This window comes from Camelus ferus, chromosome 3, assembly GCF_009834535.1.
Source record: "Camelus ferus isolate YT-003-E chromosome 3, BCGSAC_Cfer_1.0, whole genome shotgun sequence".
Lineage (NCBI taxonomy): Eukaryota > Metazoa > Chordata > Mammalia > Artiodactyla > Camelidae > Camelus > Camelus ferus.
Window position 1 is genome coordinate 10,323,373 of NC_045698.1, and position 19,626 is coordinate 10,342,998.

General features: G+C 45.8%; 1 protein-coding gene across 6 annotated transcripts in view; it reads left to right on the forward strand.

Moving 5' to 3' along the window:
* The window catches only part of TRIO (trio Rho guanine nucleotide exchange factor), a 330,643-nt gene that overhangs the window by 201,078 nt on the left and 109,939 nt on the right, over positions 1 to 19,626 (forward strand). For all 6 annotated transcript variants that reach the window (XM_032470128.1, XM_032470122.1, XM_032470150.1 and 3 more), the window contains exons 13-20: positions 745 to 919; positions 4,999 to 5,194; positions 6,011 to 6,177; positions 7,739 to 7,858; positions 9,591 to 9,782; positions 10,191 to 10,340; positions 13,990 to 14,104; positions 17,559 to 17,674. In XM_032470128.1, the coding sequence (XP_032326019.1) occupies positions 745 to 919; positions 4,999 to 5,194; positions 6,011 to 6,177; positions 7,739 to 7,858; positions 9,591 to 9,782; positions 10,191 to 10,340; positions 13,990 to 14,104; positions 17,559 to 17,674 (1,231 nt within the window). The remainder of the gene's footprint in view (positions 1 to 744; positions 920 to 4,998; positions 5,195 to 6,010; positions 6,178 to 7,738; positions 7,859 to 9,590; positions 9,783 to 10,190; positions 10,341 to 13,989; positions 14,105 to 17,558; positions 17,675 to 19,626) is intronic.

Consider the following 19,626-nt stretch of genomic DNA (forward strand, 5'->3'; position numbering starts at 1 on the left):
TTAATACTCCCTCTTATCACCTACCTAATTATTACTGAGATTTCCTAACAAACCAGGTTAATTTAAACCTCCCAGGACCACATGCTGCAGGGCCTGAGTGATCTGCTCCTCTGCAGTGAGGCTGGCCTGCCTCCTTCGGACTCCCAGCTCGGGCAGGCCTGGCCCGGCCTCCGGTGACCCTGGTCCCTCCTGCAGGTGCTGCTAGGGGCAGGATGGCAGGAGACCGCACTGGGGCTGGAAGCAAATTCCTTTAATTGGTTACAGGGAGCGTTCACGTAAAGGTAGTCCTACAGGCTCATGCAGAGGACAGCTGATCAAATCGTCAGTCCTAACTTCGCATGATGCTCTTTGCTAAGAGGCAGAAGTCCCTTGACGAAGGCTTAGTTGACTGCATCACAGTTTAACCCTTTCCAGCCGATGCTGCTCTTTCTAAATAGTATCACCTGTCCTCTACCTAAGGACAAAAGTGGCTACAGATGAAACTCCCCTGAAATGGTTTGTGTAATTAGTAGCCTTCTTCTAAGAGGGACTGTGAGGAAGTGCGGAAGGAATTCCTCCATGTGTCCTCAGATCGGAGGAAGAAGCCGGGGGGTTTGGCGGGAGGGGGGCTTGTTCCATTTTCTGAGAGCAGCAGTCTGGCTTCCTGCCGGCCTCTCCCCTGGAGCCCTGGGCTGCCGGATCTGGCCTCTGCCGCTGTGAGACTTGCCCATCCAATTCCTGTTTGTCCCCCGCTGCTCCTCGCAGGGACTCTGCCATCTCCAGTAACAAGACCCCGCACAACAGCTCCATCAGCCACATCGAGACGGTGCTGCAGCAGCTGGACGAGGCCCAGGCCCAGATGGAGGAGCTCTTCCAGGAGCGCAAGATCAAGCTGGAGCTCTTCCTGCAGCTGCGCGTGTTTGAGAGGGACGCCGTTGATGTGAGTGTCCCTGGCACCCCACATCCCTCCGCCCCTCCCCCGTCTGGCTCCTGGGTCCTTGCCCCCTCCCCCGCCTCTGCGTGGGGAGGAGGAGGAGGAGGACAGAGGAAGGACAGAGTGGCTCTTCCCAGCTCAGCCCTGGGCTCTGGCGTTTGAAGCTGGGAGAGGCAGGTTGGGAGCAGGGCCAACACCGCACAGCAGGACAGCAAAGCCAGCGAGCTTGGTGAGTGGAGTCCAGGCGGGGCTTCTACTGACACGTCACTTCGGCTTGTTGATCCCTGATTGGACCCTGCACTGCGCTCGACTTGGCTTGGCCTGGCCGCAGAGGCACATACTCAGGGCAGAGGGGCTCTCCCCTGCCGCCCCGCCTTCCTCCCTCCCCACCTCCCTCCCAGCTCTCTCCTCCCAAGAGTGAGAGTTCCCTGAGCCTGTGGTAATAATGTTTTAGGTCCCAGAAACGTCTCCAGATGTTGTCAGTTGATCTGTGATTCTTACCTAAAAATTGACTTTTGCACCTTATTTAGGCTAGGAGAACGAAGGACAGATTTCTTTTCTTTTTCTTCAACCAAGAGAGGATGGTTTTTAATTCTCTGCCAGGCAAGGTCTTTTTTTTTTTTTTTTTTTTTAACTTGATGAGCACAAGCAGAAGTGAGTATGATTGGATGCCGCTAAATCTGTGTAGGAAACACAATGAAAGGAACCAAAACTCCCTGGGTGAGGCCAGCCTCCCAGAGCCCGTGGGCTTCATCCAGCTGCTACAGGGCCTGCTGCCCAGCCAGGTACCTCCTCCGCCCAGGTGGCCCCGTGCCTGCCGACCAGGATCTGTCGAGCACACTGTGTTCATATCTCTCACTCGTCCTGGAGGGTAGTCGGGCCCAGACCCCAGGTGCCCCCGAAGGCAGAGGATGGCAGGGCTGCTCAGCTCAGGGGACCCTCAGCCCCTCGCCCGGCTCCCTGCAGAGATTTGATGTGGGTGCAGGAGCCTCTCACAGGGGCCTTGCGTTAGCTGCTTCTGAACTGTCCAGCAACATTTTCATGAAAGAAAGACCTTCGTGGCTGTTTCATTGTTGTCACAGGTCACATGTTGCCTGGGAAAACTGCTCAGGTCCTCTGGTCTTGACCTTCCCATCCCCATGGAGCCGCGGAGAGAAGAGGTGTGCTGGTCTCAGCTCCCGGAGGCCCTGCCGCGGCCTGGGAGGCGGTCAGGGTCAGGGTGCAGCCCTGCGTGGACAAGAGAGCCAGCATGGCTGCCTTCCTCTGACCTCTGCTTCAGAGGAATTGCTTCCGCCAGCTTAGCTGCTTGTTGAATAGTGTCAGTTAAGAAACACAAAGCAGTCAGAAGCATTATTTGAAGTTTTCCTTCCAGGACATCTTGAGATCTGGGGAAAAAAAATAAAATTGGCTTTACTTGTATTAACACTGCTGCAAAGGTGAAAAAAGAATTCATTACTGTATTTCTACTTTTATTGAACCAGTGTTTTAAAATGCAGATGAGGAACCAAAAATGTACAGTTTCCCCACACTATAGCCACAAAATTTCATGAGGCCTTAACAGAGCCAGCACTCTTGGCCAGGGGTAAGCGCTTTCCTGAGCTGGGGAAATTAACCCTGCAGCTCAGTCCCAGGCCAGCCAAAGTACAGTCTAAAAGCTTTTACAGTGTCACAGCCTGGGAACCTCTTCTCTGGAGTAATCCTGAAAATGTGAAAACCTGAGCTATTTAGGCTCCACTGGGATTTCCCCTCCTGTCTGGACTGATGCCCCTTGTGAGTGCACACAGAAGGCATGGAGTTACCTTTATGGGAGAAATTCATCTGTTATAGGGTCATTTTTTAAAAAATCCTCCATGTCTCTTGTATTTCAGTTGAAATAGCATTTCCATCTCTCAAGAGCAGAGTGGGATTTTCTATGGTTTAGAATATTGCAATTTCAGGCTCCAGATATTCTAAATAAAATCTGCTCTGTTGATCTACAAAGAACAACAAAAGCATTATAATGGCGTCCTATGACGGTTTAGTTGTGGAAACAGTCTTAACTGTATGTGGGTTTAGAAAGAAAAACAGACTTTCTAAAAATTTGGGGACACATTTTAAAAAATGGGTTCCTATTCAAAAAAAGACCTCCGCTTTCTTGAGCTTTGTTTTTGCCACAGACTTCGTTTCTTGGCTTGTGTGGTTATTAACAGGCAGTAATGCTAAACTTGGGGCAGAATTCTTCCTGATGACCCTGGATCATGGCCACTGCCAGGGCTTCCTTGTGCACAGTGTGTGTGTGTTTGAATCCTGCTGCACTTAGCGCATTGATCTTTGTTTATTATCCACTTCTTGAGTGTTTTCTGAGCCTGTTGTCTCTGTGAGGCGTTGTCGCTGAGTCTGTAAGTCACCACCACACTGAACCCTCTCCTCCCTCAGCGTCAGAAAACAAACATTAAGAAAGGAAATTCCTCTTAGGATAAAGATTAAAGTTACGGTAATTTTTTTTCCTTTTAAAAATATTTTTCTTGTGGATTCTTGATTTATGTCTAATTTAGCGTTACTTAAAATTAATTAATTAATTAATTAATATAATTTAATAAATGGATGTAGGATACACACATATTATGTAGATCCCAGTAGTAAAAGAAGAAATCCGGAAGATTTGTGCAATAGAAGTTCGGAGGAGTCTTAAGATTTTTATTACTTTCATCTCCCAGCTGGATTCTGTATAAAGTCTCTCAAATTCTCAAACTAATTTGGTTACTGCTCCTGAGGACAAAGTAAATTAGAATCCATGGGAAATACTTCATTGAAGTGTGGAGAATAACACTCTTGAACAAGAAGTTTTTTCCTTCTTTCTGGGTTTCATAATTTTTGGTCTTAACTTCCCTAACATACTTTGAAAAATTTTCAAGCCCACAGAGAAGTAGCGAGAATAGCGCAGCGGCCTTCCGCATGCCTGTCCTCCCAAGTTCAGCGAGATTTTTGCCCCTCTTACTTCAAGTATCACCTTCTGCGGTTGTGCTGTGGTGTTTTAGAGGAAATCTTTGCCAGCTTATAATATTTCACTCCTAAAGACTTTGTAAATATCTCTTTAAAAGTAGGTTATTTTCCTGTATAACCACATCATGTCCTAAGCACCTCGCTGATTTCACAGTTATTCCTATAGTATCTTGTAACACCCAGCCTCTGTTCAGGTTTCTGCAGGTGCTTCAGAGGGGCATGTGGGGTCTGCTCCTGTATTTGATGGTTAGTCTTTTCATCTAGAACTCTCTCTGTCCACCCTTCTTTATTTTTCCCCACGCCATGATTTGTTGAATTAACTGACAGTTGTCAAAGGAAGCAGGTCCCACGTTCTGTGTTTCCTCCCTCGACCTCTTTGAGGCTGTTTAACTGCTTTTCTCCTTGGCATTTCCTGTAACCTTAGAAGGTAGATGGAAGGACCCAATTAGATTCAGGTTTGTTTTGGTACAAGAAGCCCTGCAGGTGGCACAGCATTGTTCCTCCTGTCGGGAGGCGTGTCCTGTCTGGCACCGCTTCTTCAGGGATGCTTGGGGCGGTCTGCAAGGTTAAGACCAGCAGCCTGATCCCTGTCAACGTCCCCGTCAGATCCCTGTCTCTTGTGGGCACTGGTGATCCTTACCTGAACAAGCATTTTACTAGGATTTTTTTCATTAGAAAAAAGTTTTCTAATTTTAATATTTCTACATTCAGTAGCTAGATCTAACCAAAAAGAGGAACTTTCCTTCGTCATTTTATGCTTAAATAATTAATTTTCTCCTTTAAGGACCAGTTTTTAGAATAAAGGTTCCTTTTAATCAGAACCAAAGAGCCTTTCATTTAGTTTTTGGTTCTTTCGCTCTTCTTTTTCTTTTGACATCATTAGGAATAAATGGACTTCTGTATATTTAACGTATTTTGTTCTTTGTGGTCATTTTTTTAGTGTCTAATTGTTGCATCTTTGGCCAGTAGGAGCCCCATCAACTGGCTTCTGTGACCTTTTTGACACAGACGCATTAGTCCCTTCCCTCCTTGGCACAGTGAGATGTCACAGCAGATACTTATTTTTTAAGTCCTGGTCCTAAGCACATCCTTTCCTCTGTCAGATCATCTCAGACCTTGAGTCTTGGAACGATGAGCTTTCTCAGCAGATGAATGACTTTGACACAGAGGACCTCACAATAGCAGAGCAGCGCCTCCAGCACCACGCGGACAAGGCTCTGACCATGAATAACCTGACCTTCGATGTCATCCACCAAGGGCAGGACCTCCTGCAGTACGTCAATGAAGTGCAGGCCTCCGGTGAGCAGTGCGTCCCGTCCCGGGTCGGCGGCGGGGCTTTCGTGTCCTGGCAGGAGCGAGTCCAGTTTATTTCAGTGTGACGGCTGTCAGCGGTTAGTTGACTTACTCCTGTGATTCAGGTGTTATAAATACCTGCTCTTTGTTATAAATACCTGCTTTCTTTTACCCACAGAATGTGATCACGCCATGATTAGTGTACCACCCTTGATATTTTTACATGTTATCTCAAGTAGCATGACTTTAATTTTACAAATTACATATTGTATCTCCATGAATGAGATGTAAATCCCAAGAAGATATTTTCACATCTTCTGTTTTTGTCTTAGTTAATATTTCACCAGCAGATGTCACTGCAGGCTCAAAAATGTAGAGCGCGCTGTCGGGTTAGAAGCTTTGCAACAACCTGCGTCCTGTGTTACTCATTTTACACAGGTCAAATTAAATGCTCTCTCAAGAGTGAAGGGGTACACAGTGGACAACAAAAACAAACCAGAGCTCGCTCATTTATAAAGGACCTGTCATTTTCACCAGTTACCAATGTGGGAGTAGAAGTAGACTGATGGGAAATGGGTTCGGTTTGAGTCGCTGCATGTTCTATTTGGCTGTAGAGCACATCGAATACACCCTCTGAGACACTCGCATGCGGAGGCGTCAGCTCCCCTGTGCTGGCTACGCCTTCCTCGAACTTGACCTTCAAAGTAAGGGCTTAGGCCCCAGCGGGGCAGGTCATTCAGAAATGCAGAGTGTATGCCGTGCGCCACTGAAGAACAGGTTGAAATGCTAATTGAATTCAGGTCCTCCCCTCTGTGTCCACAGGCGTGGAGCTTCTTTGTGACAGAGATGTAGACATGGCCACTCGGGTCCAGGACTTGCTGGAGTTTCTCCATGAAAAGCAGCAGGAACTGGATTTAGCAGCTGAGCAGCATCGGAAGCACCTGGAGCAGTGCGTGCAGCTGCGCCACCTGCAGGCTGAAGTGAAGCAGGTAAACAGACAGCTGGATGGAGAGCCAGGCCCAAGGGGACCCAGTTGACAAGCACGTGCTGTGTGTTCTCCTGGTAATTCAGACACGTACACATTGGAGGAGATTATCCCAGGTCAGAACACAGCTGTCCTGATGCTCAGTACAACACACAGCCACAGCTAGTGGGTAAAAATCAAGCCAGTGCCTGGACCGCTGTGTGTTCATGCTGCAGTGGAAAAGCCTTCGTCACCCAGCAGGGGGAGCACTTGAGAGCAACCTCCATTTAGCTTATTTTGTTATTGGTGGTCTCTTGCTTCAAACCCTGAGCACATTGCTTTCTGGGCTAAATAACTGTTAAGATTTATTTTTGCAAAGTAGACTATTATCAATCTGGGCGGGATCACAGGCTGTGTATGGCTGGGGTCTTCTCGTGTCAACAGGATGCTGTACTGCCACATCCCAGACAGCAGAGCAAAATAGAAAGGGAACATTTGGAAGAGATTGTTTTTGACTCAATGCCAGTGGGATTCCGAGATTGTTGTTGGCTCAATGCCAGTGGGATTCCATGTGTATGTATATGCAACGTGTCTGTGACATTTTATCTCATGAGCAGGAAACCATGAAAGTACAGCTTTATGAGATTCTGGTAGATGCACAGAAAAGTGTGTGTTAGTTTGATTGGAAGGGACTGAATGGTCGCAAAATGGCTGTCATAGCCCCAACTATCACCTCCACATTCCAGGTCTCAGGGAGGGGAAAGCTTAACAGGAAAGAGGCAGCACCCAGATCAAAAAAGAAATGTGTTCCCCGAATCCCCCAGAAGCTCCTGCTTTGATCTCAGTGGCTAGAATTGTATCGTATCTGCAACCAAGCTATCATCAGAGCTGAGAAGTGGCTTTCTTTTAAGTTCCTTCCAGAAGTTGGGATTTTCTGACTAAAAGAGATGAGGAAAATAGGTATTGGGTAGGTAACTAGCAGGTTCTGCCACGAATGACTGACCAGAATGACCTTCTACAATCTCTGTAGCCACAGAGGAAGTTAGGATTCCAAAGTTAGGATTGACTTACCATTTTGTGATGCTGAGAATCTGGTGGTTTGACCCCAGCACTGGAGCACAGCTGAATTCATTGCTTATTACGCTGTCTTAACACTGATGCTAAAGTGGAAAATATGTTAGTGAAATAAAATAGTTCCCTTATCAAGTAGTTTGCTAATTCTGCATGTTCATAAGGACTAAATAGGAATGAAAAGTATTTTTCTTGATTGTCAGGAAATTCTTTGCAGCAGTAAGTTTTCTAGCATGTGGTCCTCAAATCTCTTTTGACCTGTGGACTCGCAGTCAATCTACTGGACCCTCCACCTTTTTCAGCTCACACTTGAAACTAAAAATGACAGAATTAAATTTAAAATGCAGCCCTTGTGATCAGATACCACTGGCAGGTAGCAGGCTGTTTTTGGTAGGATCATGAGGAAGCAGGACTTCACAGCTGATGTGAGTGCGCTCGGACCTCTGCACTGCTGGTCTGTAGGATGGATGCCCCGAGGAGGGGCTGATACTTGGAGCTCCCGTGTTGTGTTTCAGGTCCTGGGCTGGATTCGCAATGGGGAGTCGATGTTGAACGCTGGGCTCATCACGGCTAGCTCGTTGCAGGAGGCGGAGCAGCTGCAGAGGGAACACGAGCAGTTCCAGCATGCCATCGAGGTAAGGATGCTTGGCCTCACTTTCTAGTCTTAGGACCAGCCTGTTAAGTCCCCTCCCATGGCACTGACCCGGGGAGCCAAATGAGGTTCAGTAGGTTCTGAAATGGCCATGCTTACAAACCTACAGTTTATCACAGGAGGAGGAAGTGGTCTGGTAATGCAGTGAAGTGAGGTTGTGTGTGCCTGCCAGGGCAGCCTCACTGCAAGGGCCCCAGAGGCTAGGGGTGGATCCTGCTGTCCCCCTGCCAGCAGGATGCACCTCCCCCATCAAGAACAGCTTGGCTCCAGGGAGCCCAAGCTGGGGTCTTGGTGGAGGTTTTTTATGTTTTGGGAGGTCTCACAGGCACATTGCTGCTACATAACCAGCCTCGGAAAATGCAGGGCACTCGGGGTGGCTCATCAGGACTGGGTGCAAATCACCAGTTCCCTGTTACTGATAAACAGTGCTCTGCGCAGGGCTCCCCCGATTCTGGACAAAAGCAGCGTCACACATCAGAGGGTTTTGTGCCTTGACGGGGTCAGTGCTGTGCCGGGACTTCAGCAGGACACCTCGGGCCAGTTCCGGGCCCCCTCAGGTTCACTCTCATGGCGTTTAGATCAATTATCTTTAGAGTTTTTGAGGATTGGGGGAAGGGGCAGTTCATAGTTATGATGCGTGGTCTCAAAGTAAAGTGAAGGGAAAAAAGAGCAGTTGATTACAGAAAACTTGTTTCCTGCTCTGTTATACATGTATTCTCAGCCGAGATGGAGACCACAGAAATTTATTCCTTGGATTAATTTATTCTCTACTCAGTGCCAGTGAACACACATTAACACTTCTTCTTGAAGCCCAGACTCTGGGCATCTTTTGAAAATTGTCCACCGTGCCAGGTGCCTTCTAGTCCTGAAATCACCAGTGCACGTCACTGGTTTGGGTAAAGGGTAGGATTATACTGGGTACAGTGTTTTATGGGATCACTTGTACCTTTTTAGGTGAAATGCAAAAGTTTGCTTTAAAAAAAAAAAAAGGTCTGTGTCCAGAGACCTATCGCCCCGCTGCCGGCTGCCCGCCGGGTGCTCTGGTTTCCCTGAGCGGGCCTGGCCTCAGCCCCTCTCGAAGCTTCCGGTGAGGGTGCGTGAGCCAGAGGTCTCACAGGACTTGTCGGGTTATTCTGATAGATTCGCTGTGTGGCATGGACCTCTCGGGAACACAGTTGGTTCATTCTTAGCTTTTAACTATGTTTCTCTCTCTCTCTCTCTCTTTTTTTTTTAAATCAATAGTTCTTGAAAACTTTTTACTGGAGTCCAAAGTTGAAAGTAAAAATGAAATAAAGAGCATTCACTTCAGCCACCTTTTTCTCCACTTATTCATGAGCCTCTGGCTACTATTATAAGAAGGCTCAATAGGAATAATAAACTTGGAACATTTCAACAGCTTTTTGGGAATACTGGCTGCTAAGGGTTTTTCCTGCTATTTCTCAAAAGGCTGAAACCCCACAACCAGATCCTTTCTGAAAAGTCTTACCGCATTTCATCCTTCATTGGGTAAATATAAACACAGTTGTTGTCAGGCATCAAAACATTTTCCTTACTAACCTGTGTCCTGTGTTGTTCAGAGTGTCCTAATGAGTATTAACTGAAGTTGTTTCCGTGAAAGCGAGCAGAACAGAAGAACCACGGCCTTCCCAGCTCCTTCCCGGTATGTGCGTGTCACCCCAGCTGACAAGCCTTCCCCGTTGTCTCCCTCTCCTTAGAAGACGCACCAGAGTGCACTGCAGGTGCAGCAGAAGGCAGAAGCCATGCTGCAGGCCAACCACTATGACACGGACATGATCAGGGACTGCGCCGAGAAGGTGGCCTCCCACTGGCAGCAGCTCATGCTCAAGATGGAAGACCGGCTCAAGCTGGTGAACGCGTCCGTCGCCTTCTACAAGACCTCAGAGCAGGTAGGGGGCCCGCCAACGGTGCCTTCTGCGCCCGGGTTCAGCGGACAACCGGGTTGTTAACCCACTGGTCATTACTGAACCAGTCAAGCCCAGTCAAGCAGAGAGAAGCAGCCTTCTAGAATCAAGATGGTTTTTGCTTACCTTCCACACCAAGGAATAATGGGTTGGAAAGGATCTGAGGAGACAGCCCTTTTCCTCTCATTTAAATATATGGCCTGACCCAGGGAAGAGAGAGACAGGAAGTTCAGCTTTTATTTTGTCCTTGCTCTGAAAGGCCTGGCTACCCTGAGCCCAGCCTGCGTCCTTCCGACGGCCCTGGTCCTCAGGCCGGCACTTGTTGCCTGAGGTCGGCCTGTGCCGTCAGCTGCCAGGCGGTCCCTCTGAGCCTGGAACTCTCTCCTGCCGCAGGTCTGCAGTGTCCTCGAGAGCCTGGAACAGGAGTACAAGAGGGAAGAGGACTGGTGTGGAGGGGCCGACAAACTGGGCCCCAACTCCGAGACGGACCACGTCACCCCCATGATCAGCAAGCACCTGGAACAAAAGGAAGCGTTCCTGAAGGTACAGAGCTGGCTTTCCGGGTGCGGGGGCCCCACTGAGCGGTGGACGCAGGCCCCAGGGCTTCACCGAGATGGCAGAGCGTCGGGTGTCAGTCAGTGGTCCTCCCACAGCCCTGCACAACACTCCCCTTGGGTGGAAAGTGATGGGGGTGACAGCTGTATCAGTAATAAGTTAGTTGATTAAAGAAGACCTGGAAGTCTTCCTCAGCTGTGATTTACACGGTTCTCGTTTTCACAGAGAAAGAGCTAGGTAGACATCGGAGTGCATAAAGAATGAGTGAAAGTCACACTTCCAGATGATTCCGAACAGACACACGAGGGTGATCTGGTGAAATAAAAATGCCTAGAGCTTAACATAATCTTCCTTTGGAAATTCAGCCTCTTTAGGAATAAAGACTATCTTGGAACACGTTTGAGCCCAGTGTAGACACAAAGCAAGGACACCTCTTGTGGTTCACAGGATCAGTACTAATACCTCCTCAGGCCCTGTTTCCTGCAAGAGACGTTTAATTCCGTTCAGGCCAGGCTGGAAGTTTTAACTCTGAGAAGCTTTAAATGAGGAACTTTTCAAGCCTGCTTTGTCATTTATATATGCAGTCACACATACGTCACTGAGGTGCTTCGCAGCAATTACATTTTTAAAGGCCGTCACAGTGGTTAGAAACGCTGACACTGAATAGCTTCCACATTGTGTTCTTTCACTTGTGACAAAGATTTTCTGAGGTTCTGCTGTTGCCACTCAGACCTGTTAAACACAGGTGTGGTGTTGACTTTTCATTGTTGCTTAATCTAGTTTAGTTTTCCTCAGTGCTCCAGCATCCCCGCCTCGCCAGCACCGTTTCCTGTTACACGTAATAATCTGTTTCATTTCTGAAGATGATGTCTGTCCTGAGAGAGTTATGGTTTAGTCTAGGAGAATCAACTGTAACTCTTTGAAAATTCTTATCTAGTAACTTATTATGAGTTTCCACCACAGAGATTTTCTTTTTAAGCAAATCAAGGCGGGGAAGCAGTTGGAGCTTGCTGGAGTCTTAGTTGTAACTATTCCAGACAGGACCTAAAAGCCCCCCTCCTTGTCGCTGCTGCTTAAGTTTATGAAACATTGACCACTGTTGGGATGTTCTGAGTTGGAATCATTAGGATTTGCCTCTTTCTCTGGACTCCATTTCGTTTAAAACAAAATTGAATACTACTTAGTTAATGTAATTAAGAAAAATAGATAAAACTATAAAATATAGATAATCACAGACCTGTTCAGATTCCTTCCTTCAACTAGGATTATGTGTTCGGTGTATTGGATATCTTTAAACTTTTTAATTATGTAAGTTTAAAAATGCATACAAAAATTGAGAGAGTGGATACTGAACCCCCATGTACTTATAGCTTTAATTACCAACATGTGGACATATGTCCCCCTCTACTGGATTATTTTAAATTCTAGATATTATATCCTTTTATTTGTAAATACTTCTGTATGTACCTAAACATATTCTATCTTTCTAAAACCATTCTATAACCATAATACCATTATTAGATGGGTTTTTTTGGAATACTCTTTTATTAATGATTTGGTTGAAAACATATGGCATGTAAGCCACACTTTTGCATGATTAAAAAGTTGAACAGGACATTTAACATGTTGGTTGATTGATTACAAAAACATCTTGATGGCTGAGAATGACAGAATGAATTTATGAATAAAATCTTAATAGGAAAAATGTAGAGTTTAGATCTTTTAAAATTTTTTTAAATTTTATCTTTTTATTGGAGTACCACCATTATTAGACCTTAAACATTAACAGTAACTCTTATATAAAATCCAGCAGTGTTCAAATTTCTCTGTCCCATAAAATGTGACTTTATATGTGGTTTTAATCAAGATTGAAACAAGACCCATGCACTGATTTGGTTTGTCTCTTAAATCTCTTTTAGTCTAAACCCTCCCCTCCCCTTTCATTACCATTTATTAATTGAAGAAATAAGTTGTTCGTACTGTGGAATTTCCTTCATTCTGCATTTGGCAGTTGCATCACGTGGAGTCATTTAGCACCATCATGGATTCTCTGAATTCCCCTTTGTTGGGTGGAGGTTCAGGTTTGAGTGAGAGGGCTGGGGGCACTTGGCGCACCTGGTGGCAGTGCTTGTACCTCCGGCGGCCTTGCATCAGGATGCGCAGGTCTGCTCTTTCTGCCCCTGTGATGTGAGGGTTTCAGCCGTGGTGAGTCCACTTCGCCCGCTGTGTCCCTCCCCAGCGGCCTTCACTGACAGGCTTAGTAGCCAGGGGTGATGCTGTTTCATTAGGAATTGCAGAATGGGGATATTCTGTTGTTCCTTCTGCCTTGATTAGCTAGAATTATTCCCTCCTCAGCTCTCTGGTGACTCTCAAAAAGAGTTTGTCCAAAAAAGGTGGGATAAATGCTTGATTCTTTCCCTTTATGATTTTCAGAATTATGAGCTTGTTGCCCTATAAACTTCTGCACATAATTTTTTTTTTAATTTTTGCTGTCCTGGATTTTAATGTATTTGATGTGTTTCAGTCAATCACAGTCATTTATCTTTTTCTATTCAACTTGTCCCACTCGTGGGAGCCCCTTCGGGTCAGGTTGGCTCAGATACCCTTTTGACATAACCCCAGTGGTCTTCACGGCTTCCTTGCTGTTTGGTGTGACAGCTTACTTCAGACTTACCAGTAGAGACTCATGATGTATTTTTCTCCTAATTAAAAAAAGAAAAAAGTATCCCAACTTCGTCTACTGAAAAGGCCTGGAAACGATGGCCAGCCCAGAGATAATGCTCATCCCTGGTGCCCAGACTGTGGCCTCTCAGTACCATTCACCACGAGAAGGGGACAGAGCTCCCTAAGGAAGAGACTTATTCCAGGTCTGGGCTAGGAAATGTGCAAGATATTTCCAATTCTAATATAATTAAAGGATTTTTTTTCCTGAAGTATTTTCATGTTTATATCCCTCATCTCTTACATAAAACTCTTATTTTTTGATACATTAATGAAATTCCTTATTTGGTCTATAAACATGTAGTATCAGCTTTCTGTTACCACAGAAGCACCACCTGGGAAACCACCCCACAGATTCAGTGGCGTAAACCAAGGGTAAGCAAACCGAGGGCTAAACCTGCCCCTCCCAATCACGTATCATCTGCAGCAGGTCCAGTGGTTATAACAGAGAGATGGAGACTGCGTGACTCGGAGAGCGGGAAGTACTTCCTATCTGCTGTTTATAGAAATCCAGGCTCAGCGTGGCTGGGTCCTCTGACTCACGGTTTCTCCCAAGTCTGCGATCAGGGTGTTGGCCGGGGACGCGGTCGCCTCAAGGCTTGCCTGGGGAAGGGCTTCACTTCCTCTCTGGCTGCAGGCTAGTGGTCACCCTCAGTCCCCTGCCACCTGGACCGCTCCATGGGGCAGCTCCCAACACAGTAGCTAGCTTCATCAGAGCAAAGGCTCCAAGATAATATATATTTTTTAATTGAAATAGGATTTAACTTCTGTATTCTCCAGGCCACAAGTTGGCCAGCTGAACGCTTGAGGTTAAGATGCATGTTGGAGCCACGTGACGTTGTCATCCACATGCACTGTAGACACACGTCTGTGATGAGTCCCTTGAACGCGTTGCTCTGCATTCATTGTTCCTTAGGCTTGCACCCTTGCTAGGAGGAACGCAGACGTCTTCCTGAAGTACCTGCACAGGAACAGTGTGAACATGCCGGGGATGGTGACCCACATCAAAGCCCCGGAACAACAAGTGAAAAGTGAGTATAACTCGGAGGCAGCTGACTGATGGCCGTGGGAGGAGCTTGACCAGACGTGTTCTGAAATCTCGGCCCAGGGCTCCATTTTAAATGTCCATTTCATATTATTAATATTCTCATTAGTTATCTTAGGTTAATAATAAAATATTAAACAAATATATAGGTTGGTAATTTATTGAATAAAGTGGAAGAACGTAAATGGAGAAAATGCAGCATTCCGGATGTTATTTGTTGGCACCAAGTGTTCTGTTGAAAGTAAGTGAAAATATAAATCCAGGGGTAAAATGAAAATTGGAATTATCTACAGGCCAAATATTTTTAGAAGTTTAACCCACAAAAATTATATACCCATTTCATTGCTGTATGTATTAACAGTTTTGTATACTTAAAGCATTGTTAATAAAAGCAAGTTGCAAAAAAATATTATATAGATGGGTATCATTTGAGCTTAAAAACCTTCAAAAACATACACACACTCATGTGCCTGTAAATGCATAGGAAAAGACCTGGGAACGTATATACTAAACTGTAGGTAGGATTGGTACAGGTGGAAGTTCAGAGGACTGATAATTTTTATTCTGTAGAATTCTGATTGAGTATTTGCACTGAAAATGCATCCAGGTGATATATTGTTTTTAAAGTTAAGTTAATCATATTTTTTTTTTGAAAGTTCCATGGAAATGGAGCCTCAGAAAGTGATGGGAGTTGTTTACAACACTCTCGAAATCCAGGCAGTTTCTATCAGCTGGAATCCTCACCCTGAGCCTCAGAGCCAGTCCTAAATAGATGAGGGGACACAGGTCACCCAGCCTGCACACCTAGAGCTGAGTTTAATAGGAAAAAAATGTGCAATAACCAGTTAACAAATGATTCCTCTTAGACTTTTTTTGGAAACAATATGATTGGCAGAAACTTTCTACGTTACTTTCTACTCCCGGTTTGTCTGATTCACCAGTTCGTCATCACAGGCTAGTTCTTGGTCACACCAGTACATCCTTTGAGTTCTGCAGATGAGATACATAGCTGTTAATCAGCGAGCTTCTCTCTCAGGACAGTGAGGGACTAACCAGAGCAGCTGTTTTCCAGCAGGAGCAAGGCTTCGTGGATGACAGGCTATTCAAGCTGGTGATCAGTGCACTTGGCTCATTTCATATAAAAATCATTTCCTTTCTCCTGTTTCTCAGTGTTGCTTTTGGTTGTTGGTTGTACTCTGTTTCCTCTGATCAGAGATGTTACGATCCTTTCTGGGTTGTACTAGTTTGCTGGGTGTGTGTGTGTGCGAAGGAAAGCATGTTCCACATGCTCACTCACTACATGGTCATTATGCTTTGCTGCTGTTTATCACAGTGGTGGAGGCTATGAAGATTTTTTTTATATGTCCTGTTTCTCTTACTGTCTGCTTGGGGGTGTAAGGTTTATGTGTCGGATAGTGCAGTAAGTCCTTGTCAAGGTGATGATGCCAGAAGAGACACTGTGACCCCAGAGGCATCGGGAGCTTGAGGAAGCCCAGGTTGTCTCCAGCCCCCATCCCAAAATGGCAGTTGTCACACTGCCTGGCTGCTCACCTGCCAGGGATCAGTCCTACCCCAGACAGAGGCTGTGAAAATAAGACACTAAAAAAAACTTACACTGATTTTTGTTTGTGATTTTTTTTTTTAAATTAAAGTACTGTCAATCACAATGTGTCAATTTCTGGCGTACAGCACAATGTCCCAGTCTTGCATATACATACATATATTTGTTTTCATATTTTTTTCTATTAAAGGTTATTACAAGATACTGAGCATAGTTCCCTGTGCTATACAAAAGAAACTTTTTAAAATCTATTTTTATATATAGTGGCTAACATTTGTAAATATCAAACTCCCAAATTTATCCCTTCCCACCCCCTTTCCCCCGTAGCCATAAGATTATTTACTATGTCTGCAAGTCTGTTTCAGTTTTGTAGATGAGGTCATAGAGTCTTTTTTTTTTTTTTTAAGTGATATCGTATGGTATTTTTTCTCTTTCTGGCTTACTTCACATAGAATGACAATCTCTAGGTCCATCCATGTTGCTGCAAATGGCATTATTTATTATTTTTTATGGCTGAGTAGTATTCCATGGTAGAAATATACCACAACTTCTTTATTCAGTCATCTGTGTGATGTTTTCATTTAAGTATTAGCTTAATTTTTTGATGGGCTTCAAATTTCAGTCTAAATTTGTTTCATGAAACGAATCCACTTTTTCAGGAAGCAGAGGTAAGGCAGCAGGACCGCTGAGCTGGCAGGAAACTCTGCACATAGATGGCTGTTCTCACAAAGCCCTCAGCCTCTGAGGAACTTATCAGATGTTTGTGGAAAACTGAGTATTTTTAAAGTTTTCCAATAAAGTTAAATTCTAGGTACCATTTATTTAATTTGCAAAATTCAGTCTGGGGAAACTTTTTACAAAGTTGGTTTTTTTTTTGTAATATGTTTACTTTATAAACTTCTGGAGTGAAACAGACTCACTGTAAAGAATTTTTAAGATGGAAGATGTGTGTAAATTACCTAATTATATCTTCCACTCACCCATTTGGTTTTGGATTTTTTGGGTGTTTTGTTTTGTTTTGTTTTTACCAAGATACAACCATATTCCCCTGTAATTTGCTTCTTTCACTTAGTAACAATCTTAGTCATCTTTCTATAGCCAAATTTAGAGATCTGCTCTGTTACTTTTAATGTCTAGTGTAGTGACTTTGTAATTGATTAACCTGACCCCTAATCCATGGGCCGGTACCTGCCAGCTTTTCCACACAGCACCTCAGCGTTTGTGTGCCTGTGTACAGACCATGTTGAGAGTTTGTGCAAGCACCATACCCCTGAAAGGTGAATTCCTGGTCCAAGGGTACGCACACTTCAGTGTCATTACCTGTTGCCAGATTACCCTCTGCAGAGGCTGTGCTCCATTTGGTTTTTTTTTTTTTTAATTTGCCTTTCTAGCTTCATGCTACTCAACTTCGTGTTCTTCCCTCTCCTAAGGGTTTATGTTTTTGGTTTTGTTTTTAAAACCCTTTGTTTTCTTCTAGGACTCCACCATTTTGACTGACATCTTTTAAAGCATACTAAATTCCTTCTCCAGGGAAGTTCTAATAGTCTTGCACAAAATATCTAACAGTGGTGTTTTACCAGCCATTGTCAGATCCCTCCAGCAGGGGGCGCAGTAGCATATCCCACTGACCCAACTGACCATTAGAGGCCAGCCTTAAGCATCTCGATCGTAAGATAGAAACCGGGGTCGGGGACTAAGGAGAGGTCTGGTTGACATGCGTGTTGAGAACACTGGGCAGGTGAGCCGTGCGGCTCAGTGTTTGATACTGTCTTGCAACGGCATTTGCACTGAAAAGTCTTTCAGTAAAAATGAGTGTGATTTTACAGGTGTTTTTATTGACTGCAAGTACCAACATGTGGCTTTCTCTTTTCTCTGTCAGATATCTTGAATGAGCTCTTCCAGCGGGAGAACAGGGTATTGCACTACTGGACCATGAGAAAGAGGCGGCTTGACCAGTGCCAGCAGTACGTGGTCTTCGAACGGAGCGCCAAGCAGGTCAGCCCCGGCCCGGGCCTCCTGGCGCCCTCCTCCCCGGGTTAGGCCTCCATCCTCAGACGGGCAACTTCTGATGTTTCAGCAGATTGAGAACCACTTTCTAGTGATCGAAACAACCTCACCTTTTACTTAACAGTTTGTCTTAAAAAGAGAACCCCACAACCTCGTAAAAGTGTGTCACTCGGTGATTTTTGGGCTCAACACGTGTGCCCTCAGTGCTCGCCATGGCTGGCACCTCATGCTTGAGACCCACGGCGAAGTACCAATGGTCACGATCACGCTGAGTTAAAGTCCGTGTGGAATCTTGGTTCCGGGCTTGTGTAAATTCTATGGTGGGCAGTTTTTTTATGTTGCCGTATTTGTATTTTCAAGATAGAATTTTGTTCTTCAGATAAGTTGAGCTAAAATTAAGTAAGAAATGTGGAGAATTTCTGCTAGTTCAGTATAGTCAAAAAAGGTTCAGTGCATTTGGCTGAGGCAGAGGCCTCGGGGGTGCATGTGCAGCGTCCTCTTCTGAAGTTACTTTGGGATCAGGGGCTTCTGCCTGGATTGTCTGTCATGGAAGATCATTTTAGGGTAGAGTCTATCTGATCCTAACTTGAACGCAAAGATTTCTGTCACTTGTGGCCTTAATTAACAGTAGCATAAGACTGTGTAAATTGTGAGTCTGGAACTCAGAGGGTCAGGAGGGTGTCAAGGGGAGGCTTGTTCCTGGGACCCCATGAGCCCTCTGGCGGCCCCTGCATCACAGGGGCCTCTTCAGGGCTGTTGGTCCCGGGTGACTCCATCTGACCTGCACTGTCTTCTGGGTCCACCTGGACTCTGGCGTGTGCCTGGTGCAGAGTAGGCACTCGATAAAGCCGTGTTAGGCCACGGCAGACCGCACGTTCCTCAGCACAGCTTCCCCACTTGGGGAGCGCATTTTGTCCCAGTTTAGTAAGCATCAGTCCCGAGCTGGGCGGCCTGGTCCCCAGAACTGCTCAGTTTCCCAGGGCATCAGCAGGAGACCACGGACCCCGGACGCGGCCTCTCCCACCCTGGCTGACTGGCCCAGGTGCAGTCATCAGATTCCCAGCAGGAGGGACAAGCAGGAGTGTATTTTAATGTCTAGGTTCCATTTTCTTAACATTTTATTTAAAGGTAATCCAACCATACTTCAGATTTATGGGGGCCTGATTTTATTCCTGATTAGAGATTATTTCATCATCTTTTCTCATGCCTTTATTATCTCTCTGTTGAAAGATGAAGAGTCATTCAGCTACAGAGAACAAAACTAAATAATTCCCTTGATGGAGAGAAATAATGAAACGTGCAGTTGTTTTTTCCTTGAGTCCGCTCATTTGCCAAAAATAAAATCATTCAGTTCATGCCGTTACAGACGATGCCCTGTCAGCCCTGTGGCCCTGCTGGGTGCTGGTCTGTCCTGTAGCAGCGGTTCCACAGGAAGTGGCTTCTAGCAGACCCATCTTGGTGGTCGCAGGCTGACTTGCAGTTTTCAGGATGGTGCCACCTGAGGCTATTGGTGGGGATGTGGCAGGTGACTTCCAGCTGCTCCCCGGGGCTGTCCGAGCCCGCATCCCTTATCTCCACCTCTGAATGTTGGCTCTCAGTCCAGGGCTTGTTCTTGTTTCTCTCTCCTTATCTCTTGCCGTTGGCATCTCCTGGCCCTGACCTCATTTCTGGTCTCCAGATTTATGGCCCCATGCTCCCTCTTTGCTTCTCTCCACTTAAGCCTTAACGAAAGCAGAACCGGACTCAAAACTTCCCCCCTTGCCTGATTCCTACCTTTCTCTCACCTGCCCACCTTCACCCCCTCCCTGGGGCCTGATGTGGCCTGTCTGCCCTCCCGTCCGCCCCTCCAGAGCCATCACAGGAGAAAACCCAGTGTGTCCTGCCTGCAGCTCTGAACCGGTGTGCTGACTGGTGTTGCTTCTCCCACTCACTCTCCACTC